Source organism: Botryllus schlosseri, chromosome 13 (assembly GCF_051294905.1).
Source record: "Botryllus schlosseri isolate E-star chromosome 13, Bs_hap1, whole genome shotgun sequence".
Classification (NCBI taxonomy): domain Eukaryota; kingdom Metazoa; phylum Chordata; class Ascidiacea; order Stolidobranchia; family Styelidae; genus Botryllus; species Botryllus schlosseri.
Window position 1 is genome coordinate 2,748,783 of NC_137248.1, and position 12,077 is coordinate 2,760,859.

At 40.7% G+C, this 12,077-nt stretch overlaps 2 protein-coding genes across 2 annotated transcripts in view; one reads left to right on the forward strand and one right to left on the reverse strand.

Annotated features, from left to right (window-relative positions):
• Window positions 1–7,556, reverse strand: part of LOC145453546 (putative G-protein coupled receptor 63) — a 12,509-nt gene extending 4,953 nt beyond the window's left edge. The window contains exons 1-3 of the mRNA XM_080331514.1: window positions 6,638–7,556; window positions 3,643–3,760; window positions 1,466–1,666 (exon numbers count right to left, since the gene is read on the reverse strand). Coding sequence (XP_080187640.1) covers window positions 1,466–1,666; window positions 3,643–3,760; window positions 6,638–6,833 — 515 coding nt within the window. The 5' untranslated portion in view covers window positions 6,834–7,556. The remainder of the gene's footprint in view (window positions 1–1,465; window positions 1,667–3,642; window positions 3,761–6,637) is intronic.
• Window positions 1–12,077, forward strand: part of LOC145453942 (doublecortin domain-containing protein 1-like) — a 304,595-nt gene that overhangs the window by 82,374 nt on the left and 210,144 nt on the right. The window lies entirely within an intron of this gene.

Here is a 12,077-nt window from a genome sequence, read left to right on the forward strand (position 1 = left end):
TACTTCTGGTACTTACTCAAGTAGATCTGATTTTCGCTACTTCTACTTCTACTTCGTAATATTTTGTGATCTACTTACTTACTTTTCGCTATTTTCAGTTTGTCAAGTAGAAGTAGCTCAATCTTCCAATCAGGAAGATAGCCTGAGAAATTTCGGGGCTGTTTTCACGGAGTATCAACGTTTAATATTCATAAAAGTTGAGTGAAGCAAAGAATTTCCGTCGCGCTTCGCGCGCAGTGGATGCGGAGCGACCAGTATGATTTCACGAAAGTATCGGTGATTATAATTTAGCTCGCGGGTTGACGTGGCTCCGTTTACACCACATTGTCGCCATCCGCCTATATGAATTAACTCATCACGGTATATATGGCTCATCATAACGTTTGAAACTCATGTTTTGCAATCTAGCATTTACTTGTCATATCGTAATCAAGCATGTCCCTGGCGTGACCTAATCTGGAAAAGTGGACTTTGACTTTTTTTTAGTTTTAGAGCTGTTTTAGCATGCCACCTTTGAAACTTTTTGGACTAAAGGCATGAAATACATGTTCCACTTTTAGAAGTAGTATTTATACTTTTATTTTTATTCCCAGTATCATATACTTTGAGTTATAATTAATATCAGTTCTTTTGTCTGGATAACATACATGTTGAAGTATAAAAGCAAGTGTTGTAATGCCTTCAATTTCCGGAAATAAAGCTACACAATATGACATTTTTACGGTCCACCATATTTTTTATTAATGTTTACTATTCGCGCCAAGTGTTTACACCGTATCCTTTACAACTTCTCCGCATTGCTCTTCGACTTAAATCGCATTGCTCTTCGACTTAAATACGGGCTTTATAATATGGGGGATGGCGCCGTACCATGCTATTTTCTAAAACGTGCTGTTCGAGAAAACAGAGGATTAGTATCGCATTTCCATATCAATACTATCATGATGTGGATGAATGCTTATGCTATCGAAAATTGGATGCCTGTTGGTATGCATCAATATGAATCAAGCTCGTCACCTTTCGCATAGCTCAATTTGCACCTTTTTACAATCCATGTGAACGAATTAGGATCGTTTTCACAACTACTTACTTACTTGAGTACTTTTAAAGTCAGTCAATTCTACTTCTACTTCAAGTAGTTTTACGAAGCTTATGGAAGAAGTACTTCTACTCGTAATTGAGTAGATTTTTTCGTCGCTACTTCTACTTCTACTTGAGTAGATTTTTTGACTTCTTTGACCACCTCTGTATAGGACACTATGGTGATACGATTGTTGATAAATAATATTCTTTGCAATTCTAGACTAGTTGCTAACGATGACCCCTGACGATTGTCAGTCGAAAATATTCGGGTTTACTTCTATATGAATATTGGAGTTATGTAGGCCTACCTTCCACAGTCTATTCAGCTTATTATTAGTTCCAGAGCTATCGTGGAATAGAAATATTCATCAAAAATTCTTACATATACAGTGGTGTTGTCCCGTGCGATAAACCACATAAGCTACGTTGCACGTACGGTGCAATTCGAATACCGCTTGCTGGTTTTGGGAATAGTAACGGGCTGGATATGGCGAACGCGTGGATCCACGCGTAGAACACCGCGCATTTTGTGTACTTCATTGACACTTGGCGACGGCCGTAATACCGGCAGATCACGAAATATCTGAAGAATGTAAAATTGAAGCATCAAACTAGCGTCTTGTTGTAATCATCTCAGGTTTAACCTTAACGCATTGCCATTTCAAACACAACCCTATTAGACATAGAATATTATGCTGCATATTCGTACGGGTACATTGTAATGAATGAATACCAGTCAGCCCTCAAGATTTCCGGATCTCGATCTGACATATCAGCCTCTTCCATCGACACATGCGTCATTCATTTTCATCACTAGTTTTATGTTATCCCTTATTTCGTTCCATCCAATGTGCATGTCTCTTCTTTACATCGCCCAGGCCAGGTGCGTGCCTGACTTCAAAGACTACTCAATGTCGTTTCGACAACTTCCTATCTTTTCATTGTATCGTGGTGTTTTTGAAAGGTTACATTTATTAATACACTGACACTAAAGAAAGATGAAAGTTACGAAAATGATTATCCTAATGAGCTCGATAGTTTTTCAAAAATGTTCCATAGTTTTTTTTACTTTAATGATATATATACCGATATTCCAAGTCTCACGTTAGGTACCATTTTTATTTATGTGCAATAAATGCCAGTGACCGATCTGCGATGTTTCACTTTTCTAGTGTAGTAAAATCGGTTCATTACGATATTGGTAACGAGAACCAACAGCAAAAAGGGCGCAACAGAATAGCATGTCACATTAAGTGACATATGTAAGTCTATGGATGCGCATAAATAGGTAAACAATTTAATTGTATGTAAAGCATCACTTTAACAGCTGTTAAAATTTAACAAATAGAGAGTGATGTATGTAAAGATTTCGGCGCTTCTTCGATATACGCCCCAGATCAAAGCAGTGTTTCACATGTAACCAGCAAGTGTTTCCCATGAACACGATCAAATTTTATAAACGTCAAAATAAATTGTTTTTTTCCCTGTGGAGAGACGGATATTAGGGTTGGATGTGATCAAAGTAGGGGTTAGGGGTAGGTGGATATTAGGGTTGTGTTAGGGTATTCCAGGATTAGAGCTGGGGAAGGGGGATATTAGGGTTGGGGTGGGTTAGGGTCAAAATTGGTGTTAAGGTATCCCAAGATTAGGGTTGGGGATATTATGGTCGGGAGAGTGTGGAATATCGTGTCCCGCACTCCAAACCTATTCTTGGGTTACCCTAACCCTAACACAGCTCTAACCCAACCCAGCTCTAACCCTAACTCTAAACCCATCCCTTAACCCTAATATCCCCCAACCCTAATATCCCCTCTCCTCCAACCCTAATATCCCCATTTCCTAACCCTAACACAGCTCTAACTCTGACCCAGCTCTAACCCTAACTCTAAACCCATCCCCTAACCCTAATATCCCCCCTCCCCAACCCTAATATCCCCCTCTCCTCCAACCCTAATATCCCCATTTCCTAACCCTAACACAGCTCTAAACCTAACACAGCTGTAACCCTAACTCTAAACCCATCCCTTAACCCTAATATCCCCCCTCCCCAACCCTAATATCCCCTCTCCTCGATCCCTAATATCCATCATTCATCGAACGCTAATATCCCCCCTCTCCAACTCTAATATCCCCCTCTACTCAACCCTAAAATCCTCCCTCCCCAGTCCTAATATCCCCCTCTCCTCCAACCATAATATCCCCCTTCCACAACAATGGCAAAAAACAATTTATTTTGACGTTTATAAATTTTATTGTGTTCATGTGAAACATTTGTTGGTGTCATAGGGAACACAGTTTCGATCTGGGGCGTATATCGAAGAAGCGCCAAGATTTCGCTGCTGCAATAATTTGTACTACAGAAAAACATATAATATTGTAACTCAAACACAATACAAAATACAAATTATTGACTGCCACTTTTCAACTGATATCCCTTTATATTGACGCTCAACTCTAATCAGTCGCGTCCAGTCCTTATTTATCTAATTTCGTTGCAGAAAATATATAGGATACATTTTAATCGAGAGGACAGTCTGTTAAGCTTATCCACCAACCAACCTGTCTGCAGCCATCATAGTCACGGTTAGCAGCATCCCGATGTTTTGCAGCTGTGTGCAACAGCAATTAAACCCTTTCAAAAACTCTCCGTATATCCAGCTCCTTTCGATCGAAAATCCTAGTAAGTATGAAAAAATTCTGAATCTAGTCCGCCACCCAAATTGAGTTTAGCATGCCTATTGTCTATGAACGGCTGTACTAAGTTTGAGTGGTCGCAGCCAGCTCGACTAAGACGTTATATACTTTGGTCCTTGTTGCTTTTCGCGGCATATAGGCTACACCAGGGCTCTTCAACCGGGTGTATCGTACACCCCACAGGGTGTACCAAAATTTTAAAAGGGTGTACCACTCAGATGGGGTGTACTGGGGTGTACCAGATTCGCAGTAAAATGAACCAACGATTACAGTTATGACAATAAATAGGCAAGTTTATGCTTCAGAACATGTTGACGGGGTGTGCAATATCGTACAATGTTCATACCAGCTGTACGCAGCTTGCAAATTACAATCATTTTGTGATGTCATAAGCAAATGCGTCTCGTCATTTAAAACCGTTGTTAATGGACTTATTGGTTCCTTGCAGTGGTGCCACTCCTAGTGTTTTAACACTAGATCTAGTGTTTTTTCGGTTGTCCTAGTGTTCTAGTGTTTTTTTTCGCACAATTTTGCCAATATAGTGTTTTTCTGCAATTGTGCGAACAATGAATATTCTAACATAAGACTACTAAATTATACGCTAAATTTATCGATAATAAGGCGATTTGGTGTCTCTGGCTGTGTTTGTTTTCAACAATTCTATGTGGTGGTGCAGGAACAAGAAATTATCACGTAACAGGGTGCGCTGCGAATCCGTACTTATGAGCGAAAATCTCGGCAAAAATGAAGAGCGATTTCGCTCTGATGCTCTTGTCGTTTCTTGTTGAATTCACTCTGCAGATTCGGGCAAGATTTTCATTTGCCTAGGACAGCAGCTGCATACTTTCGCACTTGAGTGTATTGAATCCGTTACCAGCCTAATTTACACACAGAAAAGTGAAATCAATCATTCCTCTAGCTGCAATTTCCCTATGTGATATTATTTGATAAACTTGATGATTTGTCGTAAGAATGGGCTGCTTTGGCAAATTCGCAAAATGAGCTGCAGGTTACCGGTCAATGCCCTCCAACAGAATTTTGGCAAAAATTGAAATCCGTGCACAATGGATTCGCTGAATCAAAATTCCCTTTACTGGGGAAGCTCATGACGAATCTCCTGGCATTGCCACATTCCACTGCATGCGTGGAAATGAATAAGTATGCTGCCTATGGACACCTCCCCATTGTTCGGTTGAAGATGTACGGTAGTGAGCAAGATTCCACACAAAAGATACTTATGTTTGATGTGTACCATCGAAAGATAATTTTTATGAAGCCGTACAATTCGAAAGCGACAATATTTGATTTTTTCTTACTCTGTTGAATTCGTTTCATTTATTTTCATTGAACAATCATGCAGTATATCATACATATGCATCGAATTGATGTGTGGAACACTTCATATCTATGGATTTGTACCTTGGTCATCATTATTACTTGGCAACGGTAAATTTTTCCTGCAATTTACTAATCTAGTGTTTTTTCCGCCAATCTAGTGTTTTTTCACGACATAATCTTGTGTTTTTCCAGGAACCTGGAGTGGCAACACTGGTTCCTTGTAGACAGGGCCGTAACAGCACTTCGTCAGCGTCAGTCAAACGATGGATTTGGGCCTCCCAAAGGGTGATAAACCTCCCCAGACCCTCCTAAGGCTATACGCTGTTTACCCCTACTTATCAATAACATTAGGTGTCCGTTTACTGAGCGAAGCGCGAGAACTTTCTATTATTCATGCCTGAATCGGTCAATGTGATCGGGAATTGCATATATATTGCTACCAATTTTTATCCTCTCTCTGCTCACGTAATCTGATGTACCGGTAGAGCTGAGTGAAGTGTGTTTGAAAAGGTATGGGCACCCTCAATATTAATTAAACATTTCCGGATGTATACCCGTTGGCAGGAACGAAACAGCACTTCGTCAGCCCCCTACCAATTTTACCTGCGGGATGGTATTTGTCTTGTGGGGTTCCGATTGCCGAGACAGGAACATTCGGCGCCAGTCATTTAGGCGCCTATGGACATATGGACAATGTATTTTGTATATATAACGAAGTTTTCGGTCAGCATAAGGGCAGTTCTTTTCGGCCAAGGTTTTCTCGACGCCGATCGTTCTGGCACACTTCTTGGAGTCGCAAGTTACATGGCCTAAAACTTTATATGTCTTACTGCGTCGTGGCGCGGTCATGGCCAACGCCGATATGCCCATTTCTATAAATCTTACGTTCCATTTAAGTTTTCCTCAGTTATATACTCGCGATTTTGGTGCATAGATAGTACGCCAGCGGTGGTGTTCTGCTGCTACAATTAAAAACTTTTAGACGCGCGGTATATCTCAAGAAATCAGTGATGGCAAAGAACACCACAAGGGCTCTACCAGTATCCAATTTAACTTGAGTATATGACGTCCAGATGGGTCATGACGACTCTCCGCCGTAATGTGACCGTATGCTATAGTAGGCTATATATGGAATTGAAGTACGGCCGTGAACAGAAACGAGGTTGAACACCCCTGGATAAGGCTTACGATACGGAATCAGTGTGTTATGTGGTCACTGGTCAGGGTTGTATATGAGTTTTAAGTAAACGTTAAACGGGTGTACCATTATGAAAAAGGTTGAAGAGCACTGCGCTACACCACTGCACTACGCTAAGATGAGCAATTGAGCATGGGCAATAATACAAGCTGTAGTTCATGTTGATCATGTTCAACATGATTACGCTGAGTCTGGTGTCAACGGGAGACGATGATTGACAGCAGTTTTACGTACTGGTACGACGGTACATTCTTGATCTCAACGCACATTCTTGATTTGGCATCTACATTCGATATATTCTAATTTTAAGCACACAAGATTCACCTGTTGCCAGAGACATCGTGAACGTGCACTCGAACAATCCAAACGCAGCCATACTAGTGATATAGGTATTGAAAGCACTTCGTACTGGAGAAGTCGCTGATACGACGATGAGCAAGGAATTCCCAACAAGCGAGATCAACAACAGCAGAAGAAGTACACTAGTGTTCATAGCAATCACAAAATCATCTTGAGACATCAGTTAGCAACAGTCCCTGCACCATAATAAAGGAAGGTATCAATCACGAACTCCACACTTGTCGCGCGAGCAAACCAAATCTAACGCTATTACGGGGCCACCAACACGGCCCGAGATATAGTTATAGATTTCAGAACGACGCTAAATAAAGCATTTTGAAATGCTGAAATTGATTGGCAACAGTATTCCATCGAGGGAGAATCAGCCGATATGAATGGACATGGACATATTGCCAGAGGTGGTCACTGGTCAGTAACGAAGTACTTCTACTTTTTTGAAGTACTAAAGTAGTTTTCCTCTACTTCTGGTACTTACTCAAGTAGATCTGATTTTCTCTACTTCTACTTCTACTTCGTAATATTTTTTTTATCTACTTGCTTACTTTTCGCTATTTTCAGTTTGTCAAGTAGAAGTAGTTTAATCCCCCAATACGAAAGATAGCCTGAGGAATTTCGGGGCTGGTTTCACGGAGTACCAACATTTATTAAAATAAAAGTCAATTAAAGCCCAGAACTTTTGTTGCGCTTCGTGCACAGTAGTTATGGAGTGACAAATATGTTTTCACGAAAGTATCAGTGAATATAATTTAGGTTCTGGATTGCGTGGTTGCGCTCACACCGCATTGTCGCCCATATCAAAGTTTCATGACAGTAAAAATGGCCCACCATAACGTCTGAAACTACCGTTTCGCAGTCTAGCAATTACCTATCATTTCGTAATCTAGCAGCCCAAGACGTGGCCTGCTAATCTGGAAAATCCGGCTTTTTGAACGTTACACCTGTTTTAGCGAATCACCTTTATCGACAAAAGACATGAAATATATTTTCAGCTTTTTGGAAGTGGTATTTGTATTTCACTTTCAATTCCGAGTATCATACTTTGAGTTCTAATTACTTGCAGTTCTTTTGTCTGCAGAACATACATGTTGAAGTATAAAAACAAGCATAGTAATGCCTCTATTTTCCGAAAATAAAGCTACCCTAAATATAGATTTTACGATCCACAATGTTTATTGTTAACGTATACTAATCGCGCACGGTGTTGAAACCGTATCAGATACAATTTCTCAGTATTGCTCTTCGCCTAAACTTGGGGCCTTATAATATGGAGTATGGCGCCATGCCATGATATTCTCTAAAACGGGGTCTTCTAGTAGACAAATGGTTAGTATCGCATTTTCATATCAATACTATAATTTGCATCCGATGATGCGAAAGAATGCTTATTTTGTCAAAAATTGATGCCTCCTGCGATGCATCAATACGAATCAAGATCTCTGCACCTCCCGCATATAGCTCAATTTGCAGCTTTTGACACTCCATGCGAACGAATTAAGACTGTTTTCAAAACTACTTACTTACTTGAGTAGATTTAAAGTCAGTCAATTCTACTTCTACTTCAAGTCGTTTTAGGTTGCTTATGGAAGAAGTACTTCTACTCGTACTTAAGTAGATTATTTCGTCGCTACTTCTACTTCTACTTGAGCTTTCTTGACTACTTTGACCACCTCTGCATATTGCCTTGATGTGATATTAGGGTTACCATATACGTCCTCTCTTAAGAGGATTTGTCCTCTTTTTTGACCTTTTTGGAAGTGTCCTCAGAGGACGCCCTTTTGTCTTTTTTTTAGTCAACCACCCGACAATGTGAAGGAAAAACTGTATTTTGGGCACCAAGCGGGAAAGTTGACCTTTTTTTTAGTCAACCGACCACAAAGTGGGAAAAAATTACCATTTTTTGAGAATTCTCCATCGGTTTTGCAAGTCTGATAATTCTGCAAAAGTGTCCTCTTTTCAGATATCCAAAATATGGTAACCCTGTTTGGTATGGCCCAGTTACTGCCAAGACCGATACGCTTAGAAATCGGTGGAGAGCTTCCCAATGATATCAAGCTTTACGGGAAGATTGTCTTTCAGATATAGTACCGTGTCTCGCTAAAAAGCGCTGCTCAGTAGCCTACATAGTTCAAAATAAAATGAAAGTGATGATCATGATAGTTTTGTTGTATGTGTATTTCTTTAGCAAAACATGACTTCTTTTGCGGTAACTATGACCGTCGACCATGTTAGGCAGCACAACGTTTTGCTCACCTAAAGTTCTACAAACCTGGCTGCTATGCTATGTGGCCTGTCGCGAGATTGTATTCATGTGGCCAGCGGCCTCTCCGAAATTAGAAAAGTGGCCAGCGACCCGTTCTGAATTGGAGACCCCTGCCCTATTGGATAAGTTAATGCGCGTCTTGAGTCAGATATATAGCCATATAGGCCAGAGTTGGAGAACTACAAAGTTCTCATATTTTTCTAAGTGGATTATAATTAGAATTATAGCTACACAGTTTTATCCAAATTAGATTAGAAATTCTGATTTCGAAAAAAACTTGGAAAATGAATTAAATTCCGAATTCTAAAGAAATACAACGAAAATCAAGTCCAGTTCATATCCAATCAGAGTTCATTCTCGTAAGCACAAGCATGGAGAATATCTGCGCACCAAGATTGGCACGTTTCGTACTATACAGTTCTCCAGTAGCATTTTCAGGAAAAGATTAGAATGAAAAACTAGAGCACAGAAACATCTCGCAAATTATATTAACGTCATTTTCCTGTAGTTTGTATTAATAGACAACTAGAATTATCTTCAGTTCGATTATTATTCAAGTCTACTATATACCAAACTATAGCTTACTCAATACGAGGGAATGCATGCCTTGGCAATCAGATTCTACATACTCTGCGCTACCAATAGAGCTCTCATCTGGATTAGGAAAACAAAAATAGACAAGCGCGATAACAGCTCTTCATTCTCGATTTCATAGATCGCTCTCTGTCAAGCAAACAATGCAACGATGAGTAGAATGAGTTCGATGGGCTCAAGTGGTGTGCTTTTAACATGGAACGGATGCCACAAGTTGGCTTCGATGATGGATTGAATAATTGAATAACAAGTTATCGCACACCTCTCGATCCAATTATGAAAATAATTCATGCGTAAAGAAATCGGACCGGGACTAGGCCTAGTGCAGAGGGCAAACTTCCAAACGGCGGACAGGATGCTTTTTCATAAGGCTCGCATCACAATCTTGCAAACGCTTTTAGCATAGCACAGCTGAATATACATGAAATGACTTTGATTCATACAGTGCTCCTTATGAATCTTTAGTTTATGGTCATTCAAATTGTTGACTCCGACTTCTGTTAAAATGCATACTCAACGCACTTAACTACTTACTGTTTTCAGGGATATCTAGATATCCCTGACTGTTTTCGTGGGTAATAGCCACTCGATTGCTTTTTGCAGAAAAATTCCATTCGGCACGTGGCGTGAACTGCAATGCGGTGTACAATGTAGGCTATAGAGCTGTAAGTTAGTGCATTATGTTGTACAATATCATTTATCAGCTTACATGTGACCTTACTAGAGGGGTGCAATCTCTAGGCCGTAGAAGGAAATTTGTGCGGCCGTGGAAACGTAATTCAATTTGTACGTGTTGGCAGCCGTCAACATCAAGATTGAATTACGAATTGACTCCCGAAGAGTAGATGCGAACAGCGGAGGAAAATGATGCACCCCATACACAGGGCCGTAACAGCACTTCGTCGGGCCCCCCCAAAACGTTGGTCTCGGGCCCCCCACATAATGATAAACCAAACCTCTGGGGGGCTTCGCCCCCCAGACCCCCTACGGCTCTCCACTGTTTAGCGCAACTTGTCATCTGGATTGAGGCCGTTTGCTGAGCCGGCTTTTCTCGCTTATACGCGCGAAGCGCGAAAAATTATTTGTGCAATGCATGATTGAATCGGTCAATATGATCGGGAATTGCATATATATTGCTATCAATTTTTATCCTCTCACTGCTCACGTAATCAGATTTGCAGGTGAGGGGTGTTGGAAATCGTCGGATCCCTCAATAATAATTAAACACCTTCTGGCGTATACCATACCCCTTGGCAGGAACGAAACAGCACTTCGTCAGGCCCCGTCCCCCCAAAAAACTGGGGTCTTGGGCTACCATAGGATTATAAACCTACCCCCAATCACGCTGTTCGCTTTTGTCACGAAATTAGCCGTCCTGTCCAGGGAGCCAGCACGAAGCGCGAAAATTTTCGATAATTCATGATAAAATCGATCAATAAGATACGGAATTGCATATATATTGCTTTCAATTTCTTGTCCTCTCTGCTCACGTAATCAGATTTACCGGTAGAGCTGAGTGAGGTGTCTTGGAAACTGTATGGCCTGTTGGTATGAATCCGTAACATGACGGTATTTCGTGAGTTGTGACCTCCTGACGCACACGATTTCAAATTGGTAGGCTATTTCTTCACTGGCATATAATTTTTCCCTGCGGGATGGTATTTGTCTTGTAAGGTTCAGATTGCCTGGACAGGAACATTCAGCGCCAGTCATTTAGGCGCCTATGGCCAAATAAACCTCTATGTATTTTGTATATATAACGAAGTTTTCGGTCAGCATAAGCGCAATCCTTTTCGGCCAAGGTTTTCTCGCTGCCGATAGTTCTGGCACACTTCTTGGAGTCGCATGTTACATGGCCTAAAACTTTATATGTCTTGGTAAATCGTGGCACGGTAATGGCGAATGCCGACATGCCCATGTCTATAAATCTCTGCGTATTTTTTCTTGGGGGGAAGATTACCCAAAAATCAAGTCGTCTGGCAACCTCAAATCGCGCATAGCGCGAAAAATATTTGAGAAAGTTGCATCAATTTAAAAAATACTCTATGATTTATGCTAATTCACGAAATAATTTTGGGCCCCCTTCGAGCGCAGCCCCCCCCAATTGGGGGGTTTGGGGTGCGGCAGTTACGGTGCTGCATACAGAAATACCAACTTGGAATCGTGTGCTCCTAACGGAAAAAAATATTTCTGGTATATGTTTGGGAGATTCCAATATCTTACCACTATACCAACAATCCTAATTAGAGGCCAAGAAATAACAGCATGCGACTAAGTGACTGATAACAATTGGCCCACCCGAATATGCATCATCATTTATAACTGCCTTGACTTTTCGAAAACACTTCTCTCATCAACTCTACTGGTGAATCTGATCACAGTGGGCCGAGAAAGGATAACAATTTGATAGTAATGTGTGAAACAACTAATATTATTGACGAAATTCATGCGTGATTATGACCATATAACCAGCCCCAACTATTCATTACATGACTACTAGTAGGGTTATTACCATATTTTGGAAATCTGAAAAGTGGACACTTTTCAAAA